The sequence below is a fragment of the Bombina bombina genome, chromosome 7, assembly GCF_027579735.1.
Source record: "Bombina bombina isolate aBomBom1 chromosome 7, aBomBom1.pri, whole genome shotgun sequence".
Taxonomy (NCBI): domain Eukaryota; kingdom Metazoa; phylum Chordata; class Amphibia; order Anura; family Bombinatoridae; genus Bombina; species Bombina bombina.
Genome location: NC_069505.1, coordinates 203,752,997 through 203,780,529, shown reverse-complemented (window position 1 = coordinate 203,780,529; position 27,533 = coordinate 203,752,997). Strand labels below are relative to the sequence as shown.

At 38.5% G+C, this 27,533-nt stretch overlaps 1 protein-coding gene across 3 annotated transcripts; it reads right to left on the bottom strand.

Annotated features, from left to right (window-relative positions):
- Positions 1 to 8,274: 8,274 nt before the first annotated feature.
- Positions 8,275 to 26,784, bottom strand: CCND1 (cyclin D1). 3 transcript variants are annotated; one of them, XM_053720565.1, is made up of 5 exons: positions 26,701 to 26,784; positions 24,275 to 24,490; positions 22,929 to 23,088; positions 13,367 to 13,515; positions 8,275 to 9,111 (listed from the first exon to the last, which is right to left on the bottom strand). In XM_053720565.1, the coding sequence occupies exons 1-5, from the start codon at positions 26,716 to 26,718 to the stop codon at positions 8,959 to 8,961; spliced, it is 696 nt and encodes a 231-aa protein (XP_053576540.1). In that variant the 5' UTR covers positions 26,719 to 26,784; the 3' UTR covers positions 8,275 to 8,958. The 3 variants fall into 3 exon arrangements, with proteins under 3 accessions (XP_053576540.1, XP_053576538.1, XP_053576539.1); XM_053720563.1 differs by lacking the exon at positions 26,701 to 26,784 and adding an exon at positions 26,077 to 26,478; XM_053720564.1 differs by lacking the exon at positions 26,701 to 26,784 and adding an exon at positions 25,668 to 26,045.
- Between the last annotated feature and the right edge of the window lie 749 nt (positions 26,785 to 27,533).

Genomic DNA, 27,533 nt, shown 5'->3' with positions numbered 1-27,533 from the left:
TAAAATGAAGCCATAGATTTTGGTTTTGTGCATCATACCTTATTCTTGCGATGAGATAAGATTTAATCTATGCACTTTTACATACTGTTTCATAGCATGTAGTGTACTATAAGCTAAGCACAACTAGCTTCCCAACTATCTATCTAATATACATAAAAACTTTACTGTCAGCTCAAACCTTTTATCATACTTTTGTACACAAGTATATTTCTGACTTTAACTATAAAAATATATTGAAGTTCAGTATAATAAAGCTAGTAACTCTGAGGAGAGTTATGTGACTAATAGGAAAGTCTAATGCAATTCACATATAATCAGCAAGTGAGCCAAACACAAAATTAAGCATATTTTTGTCATATATATATAACCTCTCTTTTACAGGTAGAGTACATTGTTTTATGTAGCATCATATAGGAGTGTAGATGTAGAAATAAGATAATGCAAAGAGCTGGAAAGTGTGAAGCATAAGAGACTTCTGATAGAGCTCCTCTCCTGGGGAAATGCTAGCTATAAGCGATGTGGGGAAAAGGAGTAGGGATATGACCCGCAGATAAGATATACCGGCGGGAAAGGGAGGAGAGGAGCTCAGCAGGGCAGACATTTTGCGGAACTGATTAACACTACGTAATGGGTATGCCATTATCCATAACTTGCAACTTTGAGCATCGTCTGTACAAGCTGCAGGGCGTCACTAATAAATATCAACAATAATATAGACAGTCCCACTTGTAATTAGGAGTCCCCTTACACATAAAACATTAAACATGAGTAAAAGAATTATACATTTGTTCATAAACTAGCTAAGTTGTCAAGCACTCAGACAGATAAAATCTATAACATGTAGATGAACCTAGTGCACATATGAACCCCATTAATGCAAACAGGGGGGTAGCATTTTTCAGAGCCCAGGGTACATGTACACTATGGTATTGGGCGATAGATTAGGGCAAAAATATTTATTGAATATTTAGGAATGAAGTATACTAGGTGGAAATATGCTTTCAACTGTGAAAACTGAATTGTCACTACTCCAATATGGCCTTATTGATATAAGTAATTAGCATAACAAAGCACCCTGTAATACCCGTGTGTAAATATAACTAATGTAAGTTAAAGAACGTACCTGGATATAGTGTAATTATTATGCTATACAAGCTAAGCCTGTATGTTAACTGACCCATTCATATAAACAAGTGCTTAATACTGAGAGTTAAATTAGTAACGCTGCAGGAGTAGAAAAGGATTGAGGTGAATGTATTCATATAACAGAAGCTAAATACATGTCTATCACCAATATATAAAGTAGATATATGGAAGATTGAGACTCAGCCCATAGTAAAGGCGTTAATATGAGTATCCCTTCTGACAGCGACTGCAATAAAAAGGTATATTAAGCAACAACCCTTAGCCAGTATGTGAAAAAAAACAGATTGCCTGTAGCTAGGTAATACAAGGGCCACGTATTGAGATTAGGATAAAATGAGGGAGCAAGGAGCAGTAGTAAAACCACAACCCAGGCCCACATATTTATAGCAAGTTCAGTGAAGCATTAAAGTGTCTGAAATAGCACCTTATGTGAATTATGGAGGTGTGTAAAAGCATACAGCTTCTGCTAATTACTACAGTCCTGAAAGGGTTCCGATGAACATTCTGTAGTCTACTTAGCCTAAATTGTAGTCCACAACTCACATCCAGGACTAATCTAGTGAGTTAGGTGACTGATCAGGGCAGATCAGGAGAGCGCTTGCATAATTTCCAGTATAGCCCTCCGGTTCGTCTCAGTTTTAACCTATGCCCAGTCGTGGTTTGAAGCATGAAAGCTGAGGGCTAAACCTGCTCCCGGTGAGTGCATGCAAGAAAAGGACCAGGGGCATCCTGTCTCCAAGCTCTGATATTTCTAATGCCCGCCTGAGAAGCTTTATGGATGGGTCTCCTACGTCCCACTCCAAGACTCCCTCGTAGTTCCCTCCGGGGGGAGAGACAGTAGAGAATGACACATAGAGTCCGTGGAGTCTTCGCCTCCCACCCGGAGGCCTGGCTGTTGTCACTATAGTTGCCGGCAGGGCTGGCAATAAGTATCGCTCTTTAGTGGTTGGAAGGTGCGGCTTGGGGTCCCGAGGCAGTCCCAGTGAGCGCTGCATACTTGTAAATCTGAGGAATCCCTCTGTCCTCGGCACATCAGGCTTTACTTGGGCCGGAATAGCTGAGCTTGCAGGTGTCAGATCACCGCTCCCAGCACCAGACACCACCATAGTCGGATCCCGTCTGGGCTGTTTCGTTTGTGGTGGCTCAGATGGATCTTGTGTAGATAGTAGGTTTTCCGAGCGGTCCGCCACGTAGGTATCATTTCTAAATAAGCGAGCAGCGCCATCTTGGCCTCGCAGCGCCTCAATGTCAGATCTTATGCTGCTATAATGAGTGTCTGCTTTGTCTAGGAGGTCCCTTAGGATAGAAGTAAAGTGCATGGTAGTTTCTTCCATTTCACAGGCTTGATAGAAAGGATATAAAGTTTTGTAGAGCTGTTAACATAAGGGTATTAGTAAATAGGTTTCAGGAGCTCTTCTAAAACACGTCTGTCCTCTATGGCAGTTGGCTCCGCCCCCCAGAGATTTGTTTTTTATCTTTTGATATCAAGCCCTGCGTGGTGTATCCTGCTGTATTTTCTGCACTCAATGTTGGATATTAAAAACAAATTTAAAAAAAAAACAATATCCGGAAATGACGCAACTCGCGTCATAGCAGACGCAAACTTGTGCAAGGAAACCAGACGTCAACTAAGACGCCGGAAATGATGAATTTGCATCAATGAGCATACCTTCGTGCCAAAAAAAATTCTCGCACCAAGAATGATGCAATAAATATCAGCATTTTGCGGCCTCGCAAGCCTAAATTTTGCCCGCGAAAATTTAGGAGAACAGTCAATTTCGAAGAAAAGACTAAACCCCCGGTAAGAAAAAATAATGACCTAAATATGTTTTTTCCAATTTTGAAACTGATAGTCTGCAAAAGGAAATATACATAAACCTGACTCATGCCAAATATAAAAGTACAATACATATATTTAGAACTTTACATTAAAACAGTGCCAAACCATAGCTGAGAGTGTCTTTAAGAAATAAAAACATACTTACCAAAAGACACCCATCCACATATAGCAGATAGCCAAACCAGTACTGAAACAGTTATCAGTAGAGGTAATGGAATATGAGAGTATATCATCGATCTGAAAAGGAGGTAGGAGATGAATCTCTACGACCGATAACCGAACCTATGAAAAGATTTCCTGCAAGGATAACCATAGAATTCAATAGGCGATACTCCCTTCACGTCCCTCTGACATTCACTGTACTCAGAGGAATCGAGCTTCAAAATGCTGAGAAGCGCATATTACAGAAGAAAATCAAGCACAAACTTACTTCACCTCCTTAGGAGGCAAAGTTTGTAAAACTGAATTGTTGGTGTGGTGAGGGGTGTATTTATAGGCATTTTGAGGTTTGAGAAACTTTGCCCCTCCTGGTAGGATTGTATATCCCATACGTCACTAGCTCATGGACTCTTGCCAATTACATGAAAGAAATTACAGCTAAACACAAACACCACAAAAGTGTTAAAACAGCCCTTATCCTTAAGGGGTTAAAGGGACACTGAACCCAATTTTTTTTTTCTTTCGTGATTCAGCTAGAGCATGAAATTTTAAGCAACTTTCTAATTTACTCCTATTATCAAATTTTCTTCATTCTCTTGGTATCTTTATTTGAAATGCAAGGAAGTTTAGATGCCGGCCCATTTTTGGTTATTCTTGCCGATTGGTGGATAAATTCATCCACCAATAATAAAGTGCTGTCCAGCGTTCTAAACAAACAAAAAAGCAGAGATGCCTTCTTTTTCAAATAAAGATAGCAAAAGAACGAAGAAAAAGTGATAATAGGAATAAATTAGAAAGTTGCTTAATAAAATTGAATGCTCTATCTGAATCACGAAAGAAAACATTTGGGTTCAGTGTCCCTTTAAGCATGTGTGACTAGCTCTAATGTCTGTATTACTTAAGGCCATTGTCCTGGTGCAGGACATTGATATACATCTCAGCACAAGTAAACCGTGGCTAGTCTGACTCTGTAGCCAACCCGACTGACACAAATATCGCCGCTCCGATGTCAACCGAAGCCAAGGCGGGGCTACACAACTTGCTACAAGGACAAGCCCAACATGGCGCCGCTCATCTTGCTGAAAAAGAAAAAACAGGACACATACTAGAACGACATGGAAATGAAGCGAGCAAAAATCGCGCTTCACCCTGCCGCCAACAAGTACATTTTCCCCTCATACTGTAGCATCGCACACAAGCTCAAACCATCCAGAAAATAAAATGGGTCCCAGCAGAGATTCAACCACACATCGCTGAGCCTCAAGGAGAAACTGTAAACTACTCTTTCAGCCATAGAACTTTCCTCATATTAACGGCGCCGGTTCGTTAGCTCTGCAAAAGCGCCCTCTCTCACAGGAAAAACCTGATATACATAAATAATGAGTCTCAAAAAGTTGACTCCTTGCTTTGCAGGAGATTAACCCTTAAGTCCCCTTATAAAACAGTGCCTGCACGCTGCCAGAAACACCCTAAGGGGTTTGTGTCCCAAATAAATTACATAATTAGTCCTTACTCCTTTAGTGCCAGCCTTCTAGCCCCAGAACAAAAGGCACTTACCTGCATTCTAGCCGTCCAGCAGTCAGACAACTCAGAAAGTTTGAGAGGATGCTGCTCCTCAAAGAGACCTGTGTAAAAAGAAAGACAAAGTAAGCTTACTCAGGCTTTCTATACCAGGGCAGCAACATGTTAGGAAAACACAGCAAAGCCCACTTTACAAGTTCCAAACTGCTTTAAAACCACCACTGCCCTACTGAAGAGACTAATGTGGAGTACAGATAGACCCAAATTGTGATGGAAGGCCAGAGCAATCTTGCCCAGACTTCAAAATAAAAAAAATCTTGATAGAAGAATCTTAATCAGGACACCTTATTACTTCACCTCTTCCTTGTACTAGAGGCAAAGAGAATGACTGGGGGTTGTGGGAAAGGAAGTGATACTTAACAGCTTTGCTATGGTGCTCTTTGCCTACTCTTGCTGGCCAGGAGTGATATTCTCACTAGTAATTGATGATGATCCGTGGACTCACCGTGTCATTAGAAAGAAAATAAAAAATCAAGAACAAGGGGTCATGATCTCAAGCTGAAGGGTAATATATTCAGGAGCAATTTGAGGAAACACTTCTTTACACAAAGGGTGATTGATTGATGGAATAAACTTCCACAAGAGGTGGTAATGACAAACACTGTGGGGGACTTTAAGAAAGCCTGGGATAAGCATAAGGCTGTCCTACAAACTAGATATGTTTATACTTTTAGGAAATACATTAGGCAGACTTGCTGGGCCTATGGCTCTTATCTGCTGACAAAATGTTTCTATGTTAAATAAAAGGTGGAGGGTGCAGGACGCTAAAGTACGTAGGATGTTCCATACCATTCTAATGGCATTAAAGTCCAGTACTGTTAGAACATTGGACCTTCCTAATGGTAAGACATGGACAGTAAGATTGACATTTTTATATAATGATGATTTGTTCATAATGTATCAACTTTGTAATATTATTTTGCCCCCTTTAATGCAATTTAGCTGTAAAAAGTGAGGATTTTCTACTTTTAAGAACTTGAAATGCACCCTGCTGACTTCAAGGCTAACCGAGCTACATATATTTCCCTAATTTGTTTCAACTAAAAAACAATGCACTTCATACTGTGACCAAAACCAGCCTTATTGTCAGCAGACTAAAGCCCAGATTGGCTTATCTAAATAAGAAAAAATGGTGGCTACAGTTTGGCTATTGAAAGACAATAAAAAGGATGTTGTTCTACAGCAATACAACAAGACCGTCTTGTAATTACAAAGTGTTTACAGTTCTTTTAATGACAGGATGCCTATTTACATCATTTGGTTAACACCTCACAATTGCATCTTCTCTTACACATTCGTATGTCCATGAGCACATGAATACGCAACACCAAGAATATACATTTTTTTAACAAGATTTATTTATATAATTTTACTCTTACTTGAGAGTACTGTTGAAGGTCTGATGACATCGTGCATTTCAGACCAAAAATGTAATTCATTAACAAAAACAATTGTACATATCTCAAAGACTTGTAAGTGTAAATATTTATGTTAAACACATAACTGAAACTTTAGCCTTTGGCTTTGCACTACATACAGTATCTCAAGACAAATTCATATTTATGCTGCCCAAGAAAGCGACACACTACTGGGATCCACTGACTAGTATAACATTTGGTCCTGGACAACACTGATTCTGAACACAAACAGAAGCATGTGAGGTAAAATGTTATTCATGGTCCTGACATTAGAAACTGGATGTATTAATTGCCCTTGGACCCCAGGAAGATAAAAAAATTCTCCTCAATCTCTAAAATTTGGATTTGGTTTAGCAGCGTGCAGAATCCAGCTAACCATTTCTTTAGCATGAGAATATTAGCTGGCTTGCTAGGATATTAGATGAACAGCTTATGATGTAGCATTGATTTCCAGTCTGGTGCACCTTCTATCCCTTTACCATCCCTTTTTTAATAAAATGCTTCTGTTTTACAAAAAGTTGACCACAGCAAATGAACACATTCATAAAAACACATGGTTCTGTTACCAACTTGCGTACTTCCTCAATGGAAAAGAAAGAAAACAAAAAATTATTCTGAACATCCTATAGCAAACCAAGTCTGGTCAGAGGTGCAACTAAGGACACTAGGCACTATACCAGGTCTACGTGTGAGGAGTCTTGAGGTATTGAGGGGAAAAACACAAGAAAGCAAAAACTTTTTTTTTTGGAATAAAGCAGTAAATGAAACAAAACAGCTTTACACATACAGTATATATAGTACACAAGAAGAAAATATAACTTTCTATGAGAAAATTAAACCCTGGGCATGGCAGTTTATGAACTTAGACAACAAAAAAAGACTAACATACAGAATAGCAGCAAACACAATAACAAAAACATAAAAGCAATGTTATTTGTTTTCCAAAACATGCTGGGAACTTAACCATAGCAGCTTTAATAAAATCAGAGAGTAACCACCCTTCTTCATTTTACAATCAAAACCAAGTGGGAAGTCTCTCACAAAACCATCACATTCTCCTTCCTCTTAGTCAACATTTCCCTTCACAACTAGTCTAATGGTACATAGTTAACCTGTGCAAATTTCCTATCAATATCTACCACTAAGAAATATGGGAAATATGCTAATTTACAACCTGACACCAAAACAATTCCAAGATTAAAATTATGGTGAATTTGGAGTTGACATTAATAAAGGGACAGTTAACATTCTAATATTCTGCAACCGTTGTTTACACTGACCTGAAAAGGTATGGGGGGGGGGGGGAAGACAATAGAAATGAGATTTGTTAAGTAGATCATTAGGCCCCTATGGGTACCTATGTAGATATACTCCCATTTGCTCCTTGCCCAGGTTCAGTTTTTTCCTCAGAAGGCAGTAAGCAAATCAGATTCTGTACAGAGCAGGGTGGTCTGAGAGCATCTACACCGAGAAGCTCATTTTTATCACTTTAGAGCAAAATGTTAGAGTGTTTACATTCCCTTTTATTTTTTCATTTTTCCGTTTGACACACATTATGTTAAAAGGTCTCTTTAGTGGAACGTTGCTATTTAAAGCACTAAAGGAAAACTACAGGTTATACTGGCCTTATGAATATTTTCTGCAATAAATATTTTAGACATAGCTATAAATTATATAGTGTTTACCAAAAAAAGAAAAGCCTTAAAACTATGTGCCTGTTATTTAAAACCTAGAAAATGTGACCACATGACAGACAACAATTGTAATATCTCTACAAAAAAAAAAAAAAGCTTTGACAACACTTGTATAGTCACCTCTGCAACATGACAGTAGCACGCTTTGCAGATGTGACTACAAACAAGCACAAAGTATTATCAAACCATTCAGTTAATTTATCTTGGATTTTCACATAAAAGAACATTATCTAGACCTAAACAGGCTCAAAGTGCTTTGCAACAGAATGGTTTGAATGTAAAAACACAACCGGTCACGTTTACTGGGTGACTCCAGCAGAGTGTGTGTGTGTATATATATATATATATATATATATATATATATATATATATATATATATATATATATATATATATATATATATATATATATCAATCAAAAATAAGATTACAAAAATAGAATATATTAAGCCCCTCTTTATAGGGTTTAATATAGGAAACAAATTACTATGGCAGCACCCTGTAGCCTCATACAAAAATTAATCCACAGACGTGAGTCAGGATGCTAGGACAAACTGACAAACTGCTATGCATATATAAAAGTATTTAAAAGGGGAAGAGGATAAAGAAATCTATAAGAAATTATTAAAAAAAGGTAAGAAAGTAATAATAAAGTGACTACATGCAATAGCAAGCAAGATATGAAGACGCCTAAGCAATGTTTAAAGGAAAATCTAAGAAAAAACATAAAAATGCTTCTATATCAAAATTGGCTTCTGACATATAAGGAATCATAACTAGTACCTCCTCTGGAGACAAAGCTCTTGTGTTAATGCCTATTTTTACAACATACAGACATGAACACATTAATATAAACTAATTGATTATTGTCTCTTTTTGTAGCACAAACCCTCAGAGATTTTATGCAAATACTTTTTTTTCACTTTTTTTTTCTTTTTTTTAAACTTATATAAAAAGTCAGTTTGGGTAACTTTTAAGGTCACTGAAGAAAAGGAAATCCTCCTTGCTTTTTACAATGTCCCGAGGTCCAGCGTGGAGAGATGGTGCCTTAGTATTTCTTTTGAAGAAAACTATGCCGCTTTCACCCCATGGTCCAAAAATAAAGTTAATGGCAAATGCATCAGATGTTTACATCTCTTACATCTGTTGGTGTACAAGACAAGTCGGCTTCTTCTACTGTCTTTGTGTCAGAAGGAACATTAAGCTGCTGTGCTTGCCGGAGACTGGATTCCAAAAGTGATTCAATCTGTTCCTGACAGGCTCGTAAACAGTCCTAGGAGAAAGAAAAAAAAAAACTAAAATGAGGAAGAGATTTGGAACCTCAATAACAACTGTATTGTCACAAAACCCGTGAAAAAAGGAATATACATGCAACCCAGGTGTCAACAAATCTGTTTAAAATTTAGGACCCAGTAAAAATTTTCAGGAGCCAGTTATACAGAGTAAGCCAAAAAGTTTGGAGCCAGGATTATAATTCTAGAGCCAGTGGCTCCTTGGTTTGCCAAGCCCTGTTGTAACCAGCATTGCTTAAACTTCTGATGCCTCAAAGGGACATTAAAGTAAAAATTAAAACCTTTCAAGATTCGCATAGAGAGCACAATTTTAAGAGACTTTACAATTTACTTTTATGGGGCAGCAGTGTTTGTATTTTTTTTTTTTTTTTACCAAACTTGAATTTTTGATAAAGACAACTGCACATAATACCATGAAGATGAGGGGAAAATACACACTCCTTGGGGTACAGTGTATGTTGAGGGTTAAATGGTCACTTACTCATATGTCCAGCCATAAAAAAAAAAATCAATTTAAAATGAAAGTAACACAACAGTAGCAGCTGTGCACTTACAACTAATGTGGGAAGTACACAACTGTATGACCCCATCAGCAAATCAGCATTAACAGAATGTATCGGGCAAAAAAAATAATAATAATGTTTAAATGCTACTCTGGTTGACAGAGAATATCTATATATAGCTCTTTTTACACTGCTTACATTCCTATTAATAAGCATTCTCCTTGTTAGTTATCAGTGAAGTATTTTGTATGGCCATCAACAAACACAAGTTCCTAAAGACTAACTTTGTGTCACAGCCTGTTTCTCAAAAAGGGACATAAAGGTTAAAATACAAAACATGAGAGGCTAAGAGGGACCACCAAAAAGTCCAGTTTAATTCCTGGTGAATATTAAGATAATTGGTGTAAACATTGGAGATGGAAACTGAAGAATTAAAAAAGGTACTACACATATGAAGCGTCACCTATATAGCACAATAAAGAAATAAACAGAGGTTGTGAGTTTCACATAAGCCTTTCTGTGTAGAGAAAAAAGAAACATTTGTATAAGAACCACATAGACCTTAAACAGATCACATACATTACATGTATGATTTAATACTACATTATCATGATGGATCATCTGCTACAGACCTCGTTACATTTTTTCTATTTGTATCTCGGCTACAGCTACATAAATGCTGAACAAGTTTCACTTAAAGTATTGGTTAACTCTCCCCAGATCCATAAAGTTAGTGATATTTTAGATGGAGTTTAATTCATCAGTTGTAACGAAGATGCGCTACAAGTTAGTTTTTAACCCTTTGAGTGCTAAGCTGTATTTAATATTTTTCTGTTTTTTTACTATTTTCAAAAAACATTTTTTTTTTAACTTTATCCCCCCCCCAAGATGTATACCATTGAAAAGGTTAGGCGATTACCTTACCAATGGTGGGTCTTGGGGGTATGTAGCTGCTTAGATCCCTGAGATACATATTTCTAAGCAGCATGCCCCCTTTCCCTATACTTTGTATTGACAATTTTAAATAAAGTGGTGCGGTGACGTCATTGCGCGTGATGTCACCGCACGTAACAGAAAGCCCCGGCGATGCCTGTCACTATGCAGGCCCAATCGCTGGGGTAGGAGCGGATGGGGGCCCCCAGATTGCAAAAAAGGTAGTTGAGTGCTAATGACGGCTCCGCTGCCCACTTGATAAGTCAATTTGTCTGTGAGCTAACGGTCTGAATTGTTCTCTAATCAGCTCATCCCTTTAGCGCACAGAAAAGTGTACTTATGAAGTGGGTGGAGGAGCATTTGAATTTTATATCTGTATTAAAAAGTAAGTTACAGTGCATCTTCATTACAACTGATGAATTAAACTGCATCTAAAAAATCACTAACATTGCAGATCAGTTTTTATAAAGGAGAGTTTACCATTACTTTAAGTGTTTCCTCTTACGTGTCAACAACTCAGTGACATTTACACTTCCTTTACATAAAATATATATATGTTGAGGGTGAGATAGCTGCAGGATGGACAATTTGCTTTGATATTTTATGCAAACAGCATTTCAGCTTGACAATGCAGATATTGTTAACGCACAGAGTTTTCACAGAATAAATTGCATGCAGACTATTATTCTCAACACAATTGCCAAGAAATAATATTGTCAAGGATATAAAAACAGCAATGAAAATATATTTGCCTGAATTAGTAACAAACAAATGCTTAGGACCAGGGGGTCAACAAATCTGTTTGAAATTTAGGAGCCAGGTATAATTTTAATAGCCAGACAGTGGCATGTGTAAATACAAATATATATATATATATATATATATATATATATATATATATATATATATATATATATATATATATATATATATATATATATATATATATATATATATATATATATATATATATATATATATATATATATATATATATATATATATATATATATATATAATATGCACAAGCAGGGAACCAGCACACTTTTCTCATTCAGCTGCCGGGGTGCGCTTCCAAACAATCAAATATCACAAAATCAAAGAAGGCACTCTCCGTTTACCAAGCCGTTTAATAGTAAACGTTTTTGGGGTCTGAGGACGGGGGAGACCCCGAAAATGTTTACTATTAAACGGCTTGGTAAACGGAGAGTGCCTTCTTTGATTTTGTGATATAGATAGAGAAATCTCTATCTATAACACAAAATCAAAGAAGGCACTCTCCGTTTACCAAGCCGTTTAATAGTAAACGTTTTTGGGGTCTGAGGACGGGGGAGACCCCGAAAATGTTTACTATTAAACGGCTTGGTAAACGGAGAGTGCCTTCTTTGATTTTGTGATAGAGATATATATATATATATATATATATATATATATATATATATATATATATATATCTCTCTCTATCTCTCAACCCAACAGTTAGAAGCCAGGGGTAAAATTCTAGAAACCTTTGGCTACTGGTTTTGTTGAGCCCTGCTGTACACAAATAAAGTATCATGTTTGTGCACTCGTTAACTAGGCCAACTCTAATAGCAGAGAGACAAGCCTCTTCTGTCAAGAAAAGGGTGCTTTATTTAGTTTAACTGCAACATGAACATTCTATTACACCAATGGCTCAATCTGCCCAAACAGAAACACAAGCAAAAGTAATGCCAAAACAAAAAATCAGTTAAAAGGATAATATTGAGCATGGTTTCATGCCGATAGTCTAATTGGAGAAGCCTACAGCCTACTAGCTCTGTACAATACCGGCTACCTTTCTACCAGGCGGCAGTTTGAATTAAACTTTAATAATCAATACGATCCTGGAGAGAGGAGAGGTTTCTATTATGCTGAATACCAGACTGAACAAAAGCAGTTTCTTTTAAAACACAGATACTCATGTTCCTAAAGTCATTTTTCCACATTTCAGTCTCTGAACTGACACAAAACTATTCTTATTTAAAATTATTTTGAAAATTATAAACGATAAATAATAAATAAACCAAATACAAACACTGTATAAGTAAATAAATTAGTTTTGCTTTAATAGCACATATTAAATGTAATCCCAGCACAGGTGGTCTGCAGACCTCACACTGTTACAGAACAAAGCTAAAGGCTTCCTCAATGGCATAGGATCATAACACGGATCATTGACTTTTAGCCTCCATCGCACCATCAATCTTCCACAGTTTCATTCATTGAAGTTTATTGGCTCATATCAGTGAGCTGCATCTTCTAGACCACAGGGCAGGTTAGGAGATGAGCACCTTCCCTAGGAGGAATAGCAGCTACTGTAAACTAAAGGAGATCATTAAACCATGCTTAACAAAAGGTCATCCCCACTGTGCAGCACAATGCGCGCTTCAAAGCCTCCAACTCACGGACATTCCGCCACAATGGTGTTTACTAAAACTGCTCTGTTTCTCGTATACTACAGGAGTAATTACAAACTAAATGCAACTGTCCTCCACAGGGTCTAAAGCAACAGGCCTATTGCTTAGCTAAAGAATAAAGCTAAATGCCCCTTGCGCCACTAGAAAACAGACAACTCGGTACTCTTTAGAAGGCATATTTAGAGAGTTAGAGTTTCAATTGGATTTGTGCACATGGAGCAGATGGATTGTGCAGGTTTATACAGAGTAAATACATAGTACCCCAACACTATATACACCATCCCCGCTAGCGGCACGCCCAGCAGACACCATCCCCGTTCTGTAATTCAGTAAACCACTTAGTAGATAGAACCCTTACTTACCGGGTCACATTTAACGACTTTAGAAAGAAAAAGGGTGATGTGTTGAGGGGATAGGCCACCGTTGCTGGGTCCCAAGTTAAGACCCTGTACAGCTGCTGTTACACTTCCTGCCGCGATCATTGATGGAGGGTTTGAGATGAACTTTACATCTGTAAGAAAGAGACGAGACAAAGAGCATGTTAGGGACGTAATAAGAGCTTTATAAATTAGACCTAATAAAATGCAATCTCTGCATGAAAAACGTGACAATTAAAAGGGAGATGAAGCCCACATTTTTTCTTTCATCATTAGACACAGCATACAATATTAAACACCAGTTATCTAAATTTGCTTCATTCTTTTGGTTTTGTTTGTTTAAAAGCATACCTAGGTAGGCTAAGAAGCTGGGAGTTCGCTGCTAATTGGTGACTGCACATATATACCTCTTGCCATTGGCCTACCTATGTGCTCAGCTAGCTCTCAGTAGCGCACTGCTCCTTCTTTAATAAAGGATACCAATAGAATGAATCAAAGTTAATAGAAATAAATTGGAAAGTTGTCTAAAAATATATGATCTGCCTGAATCATGAAAATTAAAAAAAAATGGGTTTCATGTCCATTTAATAGTTGAGCTTTTAACCTGACTGGATCTTGATTTTAGCCTCATACTTATTTCCACACCATTCATAATCTAACATGTGAGCTGCAATCTTGATAATGATATAATCACATAGGGGGAAAGAAAAGTCCTGAGACTAATGGTCACTAAAATTTTGTATATTGTACTATGGCGGATTTGCTGACTAAAGCTATCTTTTCCATTTTTTATTTTCTTTTACAAAACCTTGGGTTTCTTTTAAATGTTCATGCTGTGGTGGCACATAATTGTCAGCTAGGAGGTTAATCCATTTGTCTGTGTGTGTGTTTAGACAAATTGAAATCCCGCAATCGTGCACGCAATATTTCAATGATAAGATCGGGTCAGGGGGGCGTCCCTATGAAGCTAGGCACGCCCTCTAGACCGCGATCCCATCCAGGAAGCGCCATTGGCTTCAGGACAGCCAAACAGCTCAGACGTTCTATTCCGTCCCAGCGGCGCTAAAGCCCGGCGCGGTTAGGACAGAATAGAACGCTGCAACAGCGTTAAAAGGATATGACACCAAAATATTGTATTTCATGATTTAGAAAAAAACATGCCATTTTAAACAACTTTCCAACTGATTTCTATTATCTAGTTAGCATAATTCTCTTGGTATCCTTTGTTTTAAAGCATATCTAGATAGGCTCAGTAGCTGCTGATTGGCGGCTGCACAGATGCCTCATGTGATTGCTGAAGGAATTGCTACTCCTTCAGCAAAGGATATCTGAGGAATTAAGCAAATTAAATAATAGAAGTAAATTGGAATGTTGTTTAAAATTGTATTCTCTACCTGAATCATGAAATAGTGGGTTTCATGTCCCTTTAACCATGTGATTATATCAAACAAGTTAACTTTTCCATACAGGGCTAAACAAATCCCCTGAGTCATAGTTAAATAAAAGACATAGAAATAGATATCTACAGCCTAACACAGGCATAAACATTGCAGGCTCTTGGGATATGTCCCGCCTAATGGATACAAACAAAATGTAGAATAGAATTAGCTGTGCCAAGCTAATAATTCAGGCATTGGACACACTCTCCTTGCCTGCACATCTGAGCTGGGTACAGTAATAGTCATTACACTTTCATGTAACACAATCAGCTGCTTTTGGCTGCAGAGCACAAAAGAATGGCGTCTGAGCAGTTTTGCAATGACCTTGTAATGCTCTCTGCTTTCTGTGCATCCTGGTCTGCCTTGTGGCGCTCCAAAGTGACAGTGAGTAATAAATATCTGGACTCTTTCACTAACCAGTAAATGCCTACTTTAATGAAGATCACACCCCAGCAAGCCTTTGTAATAAGCAGGCTTCGAGGGCCTGGCTCAGCTCCATCCAAGTGGATGTAATGTGGCAGAGCTAAGTGCCGGGGGTCCCAAAACAGGCGCCAATAACTTTCATTGTGATGTGACACCGGGACTCTGTCCAAGCTGCACTGCTGTAGGTCTCTCGTGTTTCCTGAAGAGACAAGACCCCCCCCCCCCCCATACAGCAACCATCCATTCTCTTAGGAATGAGCCTCATTTATTTCTGTCGCTCTCCATCCACACAAGAATGTGCTTTATTTTAGGGGCAGCAGTTTGTGAGCAAGGGGAGAAGAGAGGAGCTTAACCTATTCTGATTCAGGAAAGACAAAGGAATAAGGGCAAGGGCTCAATTTGCCAGGCCTGCTGCACGCTTCCACTATGTTAATAACAAAACTTTAGCAGCTTCACAAAGTCACTTCTGAGTTGTGAATATGATTTGTAAAGACCACAAATAAAAACAACTGGTAACTTACAATGACTCTGTAGTCTCTTATTCAATAGCGTGTGGTATTACTTATCTATAACAAGATGCAGATTATTATTATTATTATTTTTTAAAAAGCTCACTTTTTTACATGCAGAAATATTCTGGTTAATATTGATAGGCCGAAAAGGAGGGTGAAAAAAAAAAACCTATACAAATTCTACGTGGTCTAAAAGTAAAGTCCATGTTGTGTTAACAAATAACATTTGTAGCCCATCAGTGTTTTACCTTAATATTTTGAGATTGCAGTAAATAATGTTTAAAATTACACATTAGAAACAGACTTTGAAGTACAATTTTATAAATTTACTTTGCTCCCTTTTTCTGTAATTTAACTCTGGAAAAAAAAAATGACTCAATTCTAAAGATTAGGGGAGCACACTGCAGGCTTCACAAGCTGTAATTAATTGGCTTCAGCAAATATTAGATAAGAAAAACAATGCATTTTTTCACAACAAAATGACCTTTCTAGCTAACCTGATAACCCCTTTTGTGGGAGTTAAAACAATGCAAATATGACATGCGCCAACTATCTACAGCATGGTAATTCCTCTGTAACCGACGTCGCTCTAAGCCCCAAATACAATTCATGAAGATGACTAAGCAAAAATGTTTTCAAAGAATTGGAAAATTGCTTTAGAAAATGTACACAAATGACAGTTATATTAAAAGGTTAAAGTGACGGTAAATCCGAGAGTTTCTGAAACACAGGGATTCACCAGTGCTATAAATAAAGGGGACTTTCAGTCATGAAGTATAAAAAAAATAAACATTATGCTATAAGTTAATTTATTTGCCTGCAGTTTATGCCGAGCGCCTCTGACAAAATGCTATTCTCTCAATGAGGTGATGTTTCCACTTCTTAGCCATCTGGCATAATGCCAAAGGGCAACCTCGGCTAATGGCTAAGAGGTGGAAACGTCACCTCATTGAGGGAAAAAAAAAAATGCGTTTTGCTGTGGGAGGCCAGAGGTGCTCAGCTCAGCATACGACTTTAGGCAAATAAAGGAGCTTTCAGCGTGACGTTTTTATTAACTTTAAAGTGAATAGAAAAATGAGAACACTTTATAAACGTGTTTATTGAACACAGCACATTTTGTGACGCTCACAGAAACAAAGGCAAGACTTACATGTTGTGGCTTCATACTATGCAGAATGATTTGTTACTTTAGATTTATGCTTGAGCAATGAGTAGTGAATAGATTTGCTAGAACAGTAAAGTCTATGAATTTTGTCTCATTTACGATTATATTAAAAGGGAGTTTCTTTGGGATTGGTCCGTTAGCCATTGTACACTGGTTTATATTATATTCATTTTTTTGACAAAAATGTTGATTATAATGTACATTTAAAAGGGATAGTTAACCGCTTTTGTGGTATATAATGTTTAATTACAGATAAGAAACTGACTTACAATTGTATCATTTACTTGGCTCCTCTTTTCTTTAATTTAACTCTGAAAATGAGGAGTTTCTCAATTCTGAGGATTAGGGGAGCACACTGCAGGCTTCACAAGCTCCACCTGTACTTAATTGGCATCAGCAAATATTAGATGAGAAAAAGCATTTCTTGCCAACAAAATGACCTTTGCTAGCTAACCTGATTGGTTCAGCCAAAAAAGGCAAAGGATGGAAATTGGCCACTAGAAAACTAAAATTGCCGTAAACAAAGCGTTAATGCATTTGCAATTTTTCCACATTCACCTAGTATGCTAATTTATTTCAGGACAGCTGATAAATTGTAATTACAAAGTGTCCCTTTAAGTTTAGTAAAGCTGAATGATCTTAAAGACATGAAAACCAAAAAATTATTTCATGATTCAGATAGAACATACAATTTTAAACAACTTTCCACTTTACTTCTATTATCAATTTTGCTTCATTCTCTTGGTATCCTTTAAGGAGCAGCAATGCACTACTGGGAGCTAGCTGAACACATCTGTAAGCCAATGATAAAGGCATATAAGTGCTGCCACTAATCAGCAGCTAGCTCCTGGTCCTACCTAAGTATGCGTTTCAACAAAGGATGCCAAGATAACAAAGCAAATTAGATATGCTCTCAATCGTGAAACATTTTCAGTAACAGAGGCAGCGTTTTATAGGGAAAAAAGGTTTTTAAAGCAGGGTTTTATGAGATCCTTTTTAGTCCATAACCGCTCCAGACACACAGCATGCACAAGCCTTTTTGTTACATTCAACAAGGAATTATCTGCGGCAGAGGCCACTAATTTCAGCATATTAATCATGAGGCTTCTGCTCTGTAAGGAAAGAGCGTGGCACTATTGTCAGACTCCATTGCCTCATCTTGCGCTATTGAACACCCGGGAATGAGACAGAAGCGGGGAGATGAATTGAACCCGACACAAGTACAAAGGAGAGGGGCCTTTCTTAGACTTCATGCAAAAGGAATAAACAACTTGAGCGTCACAGAAAGGAATGTCACCCACCAAGAGGGTAGACAAAGCGAACCCAAGCTGGAACTTCGAAAAAAAAAGAAAAAAAAAGAAAACGACCATTTCTGTATAAGCTAAAAAAAATAAATTATTATTACATTCCCATCCACCTGCAAAGATGTAACTTCCTTAGCCATAACTTTCCCACCTAAAGAAAAAGAGTAATGAGCGAGTATAATTGAGGGGCATATAAAGTAATGTATCTTAAAAGGATCTTCCTTATTAGAATAAAGCTGGTGCAGGTGCGTTGTGTCAAATTAGCTTATCGACTAGGTAGCGCTTTTTCTGAAGGGATGATTTATGCACAACCTGAATTTCCGGTTACAATAGATTACAAATATACAGGAGGAGGAAACTAAAGTTTTCCAGTCAGGCATCAAAAAAACATACAAAACCTCATTTCTAATTAGCCAGAGACTGGCAGATGGAAAAAAAACTATTTAAAGTGAAGGTCCATTTTGACGAAAAACAAGGGCACTTTAATTCATCAAAATTGACATTTCACCGTTTTCTTCAAAAACTTACCTTTTAATCCTGGCAGCCGCTCCAGCACTTCCTCCGCCCGTCGCAAGCAGTCTTCGCGGGTCCAAAATGACAAATCCGGCTTCCTCCAATCAGGCCAAGATTCCCCCAGGGGGGAAGCTTTGATTGGAGGAAGCCTGATTCGTCATTTCTGACGTCTGCAGAGGCTTCCGACAGCCGGGGTGGGGGGGAGAATTGCTGGAGCGGCATTCAGGATTAAAAAGGTACGTTTTTGGAAAAAAAACTGAAATGTCAATTTTGATGAATTGAAGTGCCCTTGTTTTTAATAGGTTTATTCATCAAATTCATCAATTCATCAAAATGGACCTTCACTTTAAAAACATTAGTATTCATTAATTTAATGCTACAACTAATATTATGGAGATAGGTATAAATATTGCTAACGCATTTTGTGCCGGAATAAAAAGTATCAACTGTGTTTTACCCTTTTATTCGTGCAGTTCCAAGATACATGTTCAACGGAAAACACTGGTGTCTAGTAAATCCAGCAACAATTACTATTCAGAGAGAAAGAGTACCCGGGATGTGAAACCGTTTGTGCATACCATATGCAAGAATCCAAACTAGATTTTATTTAACCACCATTGCTGGGACCTTTATGCACAACAGTGGTTAAATGCGAGTCTGAAGCGAAACACACTCAGATGAGTGAATCACAGTTTGAACAGAGCGTGCAGCAAATACTGCAGGATGCAGACAAAAAGCCTAATGCAAAGCAACTATACAGTTAGTGAGAAGGTGCTGATATGCAAAGGAAAAAAATCACACAAACAAGTTAAGGATGGACTCTGGATTCACACTGCAGTTTCTCTCTCTTGGGCTACACAAACTGCACTAATGTCATTTCCATGAACTGAGGCCACTACCCAGGAAACTGATGACACTGCAACGCACCTTAGCCTTAAACAGATCAAAGTGCCGACTCCCAATGACCTTTGCACTGCTTGAGCATTCAGCAGATTCACTGGTCAGTCCAGCTTGTGCAAGGCAAGGCAAGATCACTTCCACCCCCGTACAGACAAAAGCCTGCAGCAGGCCAAGGGTTAACACAAACAAACTGTAGCGTGGGAGGAAAAGCACACAAGTGGACTTCTCACATCCAGCTATTGGCAACGGCACATCTACCCTAGAGTTCTAAAAACATGTTCTGTGACATTCCAGAGGGATCATCTGTTACAGCCAAAATACCACTATTAGTTCAAGACCCAAATCTTATCGGAAAAGTGATGTACAGCACAATGGATTATGGTAGAGGTGCTAATTCCCTAGATTAAATATTCAAAAGTATTGGTGTGTGTGTGAAGATGTGTGCCCGAGTGCAACACAGGTGCAGCCATATGGGTAAAGGGTACATGGGAATTATGCTGCACTATTTGCAGGGGTAAAATATATGGTTATCTAGGGCAGTGTTTTTCAACCAGTGTGCCGTGAGAGATCCTCAGGTGTGCCACGGCAGACTGACAACAGTGTGACATATTTTTTAAACTTTGCTTGTTTTTTACTCCCAGTGCAGGGGTAGTTTGTAGGAGACATGGCATAACAGCACAATACATACAGTATGTGTGTGTTTGTGTGTATGTGTATATATATGCTGTATTAGGCTACAATGTGTGATTTTTTTTAAATTTTGGGATGGTGGTGTGCCACAGGATTTTTTAATGTAAAAAAGTGTGCCACGGCAAAAAAAAGGTTAAAAATCACTGATCTAGGGAAATTAATTCAAATGTTAATTACTCTAATGAATTAGAGCGTCCTTTTGTCCCTTTTACTGTATGCAAGGTTTTCAAAAAGCAAATCTCACATGGCAGGCAATAATGTAATTCTGGAATATCCTTGTATGGGTGAGTGCTTTTGTGCGCTCACTGCAATTCATGCTATCAGGCAGAGAGCATATCAAAGAAATGTTAAATTAAACAAAAAATAAAAACATTTTAAAAGGGTCACAAGCCAAAATTTTACTTTTATGATTCAGATAGAGCAGTTTTAAGATACTTTCCAATATATTTCCATTATCAAAGTATGCAGTGTTTTTTTTATATGGACACTCCGTGAGGCACCAGCTGAGTGTGTGCAAGAGTTCAGTATATACATGAGTGAGATTGGCTGATGGGTGTCACATGACACAGGGGGCCAACAAATTCAAGTTTTAAAAGTTTGTCAGAAAAAAAAAAAAAAAATTCAGACCAAGTGCTATTGCATTTTGCTTTAAATGTGTATAAGTCATTCTGGTTTGACCAATTAATTACATAATTATACCAAACGCACATTCTTTACGCAGAACAACAATAAAAGGTTACAACACAACAGCGTTGACTAGCACTGCATTCCTGCATAAGCTCTGTGCACAGCCACTCGGACATACCTTAAAGACTGTGTAGCATCAGGACATAAATTATAGAAAACTGCAGCATTTCTAAAAGTCAGTGTAAAGTCAGTGTAAAGCGATTAGGACACTACAAAAAAATCATTGTAAATAATTTGTATGCTTGTGTGTCGAGATTATATAAAATGTTATTATTCAAAGATTGCGCTGTACACCAGGCTAAATAACAAAATTGGATCAACCCCTTAATGACAAGACGTTCCCTGTACTTCTCGTGTCATGACGGATTTTTACACCAATAACAGTGCGGGGTCTTGCATACGGCTACAGCGCCAGAAGTGAGACCCGTGCTAGTCAAACCCTTACATAAAAAGGCAGCCGACAAATAGGGTACATTGGCTGTGGTTAAGATAAAAAGTGGGGAGTGTATAAGAATGGTTCTTCACCCTAATAAAGTAAATAAGAAAGAAAACCGTAATAAATTAATGGCGTATTTTACCCACCACGCCTAACTTTGTGCTAATGACAGCAGTATGTCAAATCTTGCTCCCGCTGTACTTAGCACAGCAATGATGAATCCGGCTTCCTCCAATCATTGCATTCCCAGGACATACTTGAAAATCCCAGGAAATACTTGAAAACGAGAGAAATCTCAATGTATCCTTCCTGGTAAAATATTTTATAAATAAAATAAAATGCGCCCAAAGGCGTTCAGCTTGTGAGGCCACGCAATGATTGGAGGAAGCCGGATTAGTCATTGCTGTGCTAAGTACAGTAGGAGCTGCGGGTAGAGGATCGCTGGTCTGTAGTCATAAAGAAAAGGCAAGCAAGTATTTTAACAAAAAAAAATAAAAAATTGCTTTAATGTAAAGGTTTAAAAGTGGCCCTGTTTTTAAAGGGAAAATTTTTCTTTCACGATTCAGATAGAGCAGCAATTTTAAGCAACTTTCTAGTTTACTCCTATTATCAATTTTTCCTTGTTCTCTTGCTATCTTTTTTTTGAAAAAGGCATCTACGCTAAGGAGCCAGTAAATTTTTGGTTGAGAACCCTGGACAGCATTTATCCAACAATCAGCAAGGACAACCCAAGTTGTGAACCAAAAATGGTCCGGCTTCTAAACTTACATTATTGCTTTTCAAATAAAGATAGCAAGAGAATGAAGAAAAATTAATAGGAGTAAATTAGAAAGTTGCTTAAAATTGCCTGCTCTATCTGAATCATGAAAGAAAGAAATTTGAGTTCAGTGTCCCTTTAAGAGTATTTTTCTCATTAAACTTTACATTCTCTTTAAGTAAATTTGTTTACCCCATATATATAAATGACATGCTAATGCAAACAATACACACTCTTATTCTAGAACACGTCATGTGTGCATTACTGCGACCAGACCACTGCATGTTACCACCAATCAATAACTGACGCTAAATAGCTGCAGTGCTTGTGACTCTGAAGGAGGACATTACCTATAAGTTTAACCACTTTTTTAAGCTAAAACACCTAGGGGGGCAATCACAATTCCTTGCAATATTCACCATTAAAGTCTGCAGAGATTTCGGTAGCTAAATCATTTGATAAAGGATTAGGACCAACGCCATAGTTACCCAACAAGTAAGAGGATGTCATTCTTGCATTAAAATGTCTCTTTAAAGCAGAGCTCACTAGCCCAGCAAGTCGGTGAACCAAATGATAAAACACAACATTGCAGATTACCTGGTTAAACACACCTTTTTGTCTTTGGGGCCCAGAAATCCATTTAGTAAAGTGATAGGTAACAATGCACACAGGGCTTTCTACAGAACGCAACAAGAGGTTAGTGCACACTAGCACACGTTACCTGTTGCACAGAGAGCCACAAATGTCTGGGCGTGTTTGCGGATGATTTGCTTGCTATTCTCAGACAGAGACAGTTTGTTGAGGAAATGTTCGATAAAGTCGTGAGGCGTGACACACGCCATACACCATTTCAACTTGTTAAGGATCAGCAGCTCCATTTGCTGTGGGGGAAAAAACAAACAAAATACAGGCGATTAGCCACAGAGGTAGAATTCCAAACATAAAATTAAAGCGATGACAATGGAAATGCCAGTAAAAGTGTGTACAATATATATATGTGTGTGTGTGTGTATGTGTATATATATATATATATATATATATGTGTGTGTGTGTGTGTATGTGTGTCTGTCTCAAGATCATGCATTTTCTTTTGACAGTGTCAGTTAAAATCTTTAATACAGTGTTAAAGAACAATGAAACCCAACAAATGTTCTTTCATGATTCAAATAGAGCATACAATTTTAAAACAACTTTCCAATCATCTAATTAGCTTTGTTCTCTTGCTATCAGTTGTTGAAAAGCATATGCAGGGTCAGAAGCTGGGAGCTAGCTGCTGCTTTGTGGCTGCACATATATGCTTGTCATTGGATTACTGATGTGTTCAGCTAGCTCCCAGTAGTGAATTGTTACTTATTCAATAACAGATACCAAGAGAAGGGAGCAAAATTGATAATAGAAGTAAATTGGAATGATGTTTATAATTGTATGCTCTCTGAATCATGAAAAAAAAAAAAAAAAAAAAAGAAGGGTTTTGTGTCCCTTTAATCAAGTAATAAAATGTTTAAAAGAAATTGAAAAGCTAAATCTTAATATCAAATTGAACAGATTGCACAAAATGCATTGCATCCACAAGGGGGAGCCAGATAACTTACATGATTGTAAAGGTTATAATACATCCCTTATGGCAGTGGTTTCCAGCTCTTCAATAAGGGACTACATTTATTTTGATTTGCTTATTTTAGAGTACAAGTCATAAAAAATAATAATAATCAAAATAACAAAAAATAAACATTACAGTGACCACTGATTGAGCAGACATGGGCTATATATGGTGATATAATGTTTTTCTATAGATTAAGAATATATACATTTAATTCTCAGATACTTATTAAAGCAAAGTTCTGAAAAATCAGTTTCAAAACTCAGTATTCAAGCAGAAATGGAGGATCAGACTAAATGCATTGTAGCCCCTGTGCCTTAGGTTGGAAAAGTCTGTTAAGCAGGAACTCCCGCCAGGACAGTGCATTACTAATTACTAAATGAAAATCACTTATTTATTTCCCCCCTTTGCCCAAGTGACTATAAATGTGTCCTGTTAAATCAAATTGATATAAACTGAAGAGTTACCAGTAACTGTTCGATGCTGATGGAATGGTCTGTGTATATACAGAGTTTCTCTGCCGTCAGGGGGATGGTCTCCTTCATTTTTGATGCCAAGAACATACATGTTGCCCCCAGTAGTTGTAGTCTGCTTTTCTTCAAAGGCTCCAAAGATAGGAACCGATCAAGATAGTTCATGGCTAGCGGAAAGACCTCCTCCTCACATTTTTGCTCCTCACAGACCTGCGCAGAGAAACACTTTTAAAAAAATATATATACACATGTGTTTATATCTATAGTTCTCTCTATATATCTACCTAATAGAATCTAATCTCTCTCTCTAAGATATCGGGATATATAGATGATCGATCTCTCTCTCTCTCATATATATATATATAATATCTCACTCACACACACTAGAAAATTCTAGAAAAATTATGAGCATAGTTTAGTACACTGTATATATTTCTCCCGTGTATGTGTGCAAATAAAACAAGAAATAAATAACAATTGATTTAATGAGTAATATAAACACCCAGGTGTATACAGCAAGTTAAAATGCATGAATGGGTTTACAATCAAGCAAATGAGTAAATGCAAGGAGCAAGTTGCAATTAGCCACTGGAGAAAGTATTACCTATGCACTCTTAGGGTTGTAGAATCTAATAAGGAGAAAAGGACAAATGGCAGCTAGGGGTGTTTAATAAACATCCTGCTTGAGGAGAATAAGTGTGTGTTTGTGTGTGGGGGGGGGGGGGGGGGGAGTATAAGCAAAGATTGAAACAAAGTTAAGTTCTATATCTACCTACACACACCCATACAGAACTATAAAATTACCATTATTTCCAGACTGGCAAGAATTTGCAGTGAACACCTAAGAATTTAATTTTTTTCCTATGAGTGGAAAAGCAGATTTTTTTCTTTTTTTTTTTCTGGCTGGAAAAAAAAAGTTACTTGTTCACTCAAAAGGTAGGAGGTGAACTAGTGGCAGCATATGTAATTTACACATGCTAAACAGCAAGATCATAAAGCCTTTATATACAGAGATCATTAAAGCATATGCATCCATATCATATGTAATACAATGCATGTGCACTGCAATACATAGATGTACAAAGGCATTCCCCTAAAAAGTACATAACCCACACACGTGTTTGTGCACAAGACCCTCATCACTACAATAGGTGGGGGGTAGTTAGTGGTACTTGGTTTCTTACATTGCAGAAACAATTGTATATATTAAGTGATGGCTTCACAAAGTGCAGGAAAGGTGACACAGCATGTGCACACCTAATAGTGCCCCCCTCATGGTAACACTGATCGGTGCAATTCATCTTGGGGACACTAAGATCCCCTCGTAACTTTACGTCTATGTCCTATAAATAGACCAATTAAGCCCAGTGGGCGAAATCACACTCACGTGCTGTATTGTGTAGACCCACTCGCGAGCACGAGCATCTTTGTTAGTGACAACAGTAGTGAGCTCTGTACACATCGTGACATTTTATATGGGTGATGCCAAGTTTTGCGAGTGGGATTTGACTGGTTATTATGGGTAATCTCGTTAGAATTGCCCTATGCTGAGTGAAGCTGTTGTAGAACCATTAGTGAGGGGCCCCTCATTGTGTGTGGTCCCCGCATGGTGTGTGCGCAATTCCCCCTATTGGTGGCGGAGGGGATCACCCACTATCCTATGTGAGACTAAGCGCATGGCCTCTGGCTGAATGAAGCTCACGCGTGTCTGCAAACCCCCACTTTAGTTCCGCTTTCATTGTGCGTGTGGCCCTCCCGCATGGCCGGCAAATAATTATAACAAAAATGCCTCAAACCTCCAGCATCCATGTGGCCAGGATCTTCCTCATATAGGGCTGGATCTCCCTCTGCACGCATTTAAAATAAGACACCGAGGGGATGGAGATCTCCTCCGCCTTAAGCAGGTTCAGCAGCACCCGGTCTGTGAGCAGGGTCTGGTCACGGTAAGCTCTCCGAACGGTATCCACTTCACAGCACAGCAGCTCCATAACCACCGAGGGGTATAAGGTCGCCCTGCCCTGCAGGAGACGCGCACAGCTACTTATATAGTCTGATATAGAAGCGATCCCGCTGCACAAGCCGCGTGTCCTGTAGATTCCCTGCTCCTCACAAAGCTTCAGCCCCCCAGTTAACTTGCGAATAGATCAAAGTTGAGCAGAGAATGAGAGGAAGAGAAAGAGTCGCTGGGGCCAGGGAGAGCCTTAAACTTGTCCCATAGGCTGCAGCCCTGCCCCTCCCGCACAATGAGCCGGGGGAGGAGGAGGAGGCCTAGTTTCATTCAGACGATTCACAAGTGTGCCCCGGTGTGAAACAAAGGGGGGAGGGGGCACAGCCAGCAGGCAATGAGGGGATATTGCTTCCACTCCTCCGTGTGACCAGGGTTATGTAATAATAAAAACACTACAAACTTGTGCACTTACAGTGGGAGTCCGATCCATTCACACCTAATAACGAGAGAGGCCCGCAAACTATAGGTGCTGCAGCAGTGTCCTGAGGAGAATGACTACTTGTCCGTGGTACTAACACTATGTACAGCAGAACACGCGTGGAAATGAGTTTATGCACTCATAGGTGCTGCAGTGTCCTGAGGAGAATGACTACTTGTCCGTGGTACACTACTAACACTATGTAAAGCAGAGCACGCGTGGAAATGAGTTTATGCACTCATAGGTGCTGCAGTGTCCTCTGGAGAATGACTGAGGGCTAGATTAATCAACGCTGAAGCGTACAGGGGTGCGTATATGCGCCCCTGTACACCTCAGCTCGCCTGTGGTAGGGCGAAATTACCCTCCGGGTAATTTTGCGCTTGCGTGCAATCCCGCCCCTGCCAATCACGCGCGGGCAGGAGCTGTTAATCTCCTCGGTCGGACTCGACTGAGGAGATTGAATTTCGCCACAATAGAGGTAGCGTAGATGTTAGGGAAGCAGCGGTCTGGTGACCGCTGCTTGATAAATCACGGCGAGCAAGTTCTTGAGAGAACTTGCTGACGTAGAGGCTTGATAAATCGAGCCCTGAGTCTACTTCATGTGTCCTACTAACACTATGGGCTAGATTTATCAAAGTCATTCTCCTATAATCATGCTCAAAATAACGCGCACTGATCCCCATATTCAGTAAACTACTGTGCGCAAATCTGAAAGAAATCTGTTCGCCTAGGCGACAGTGCTAATACACATTGCTTACAGACGTAATTTTAGATGCAGACATAGAAATACGACTTGAGAAACAGACAAGAGAAAGACGACGGCACTA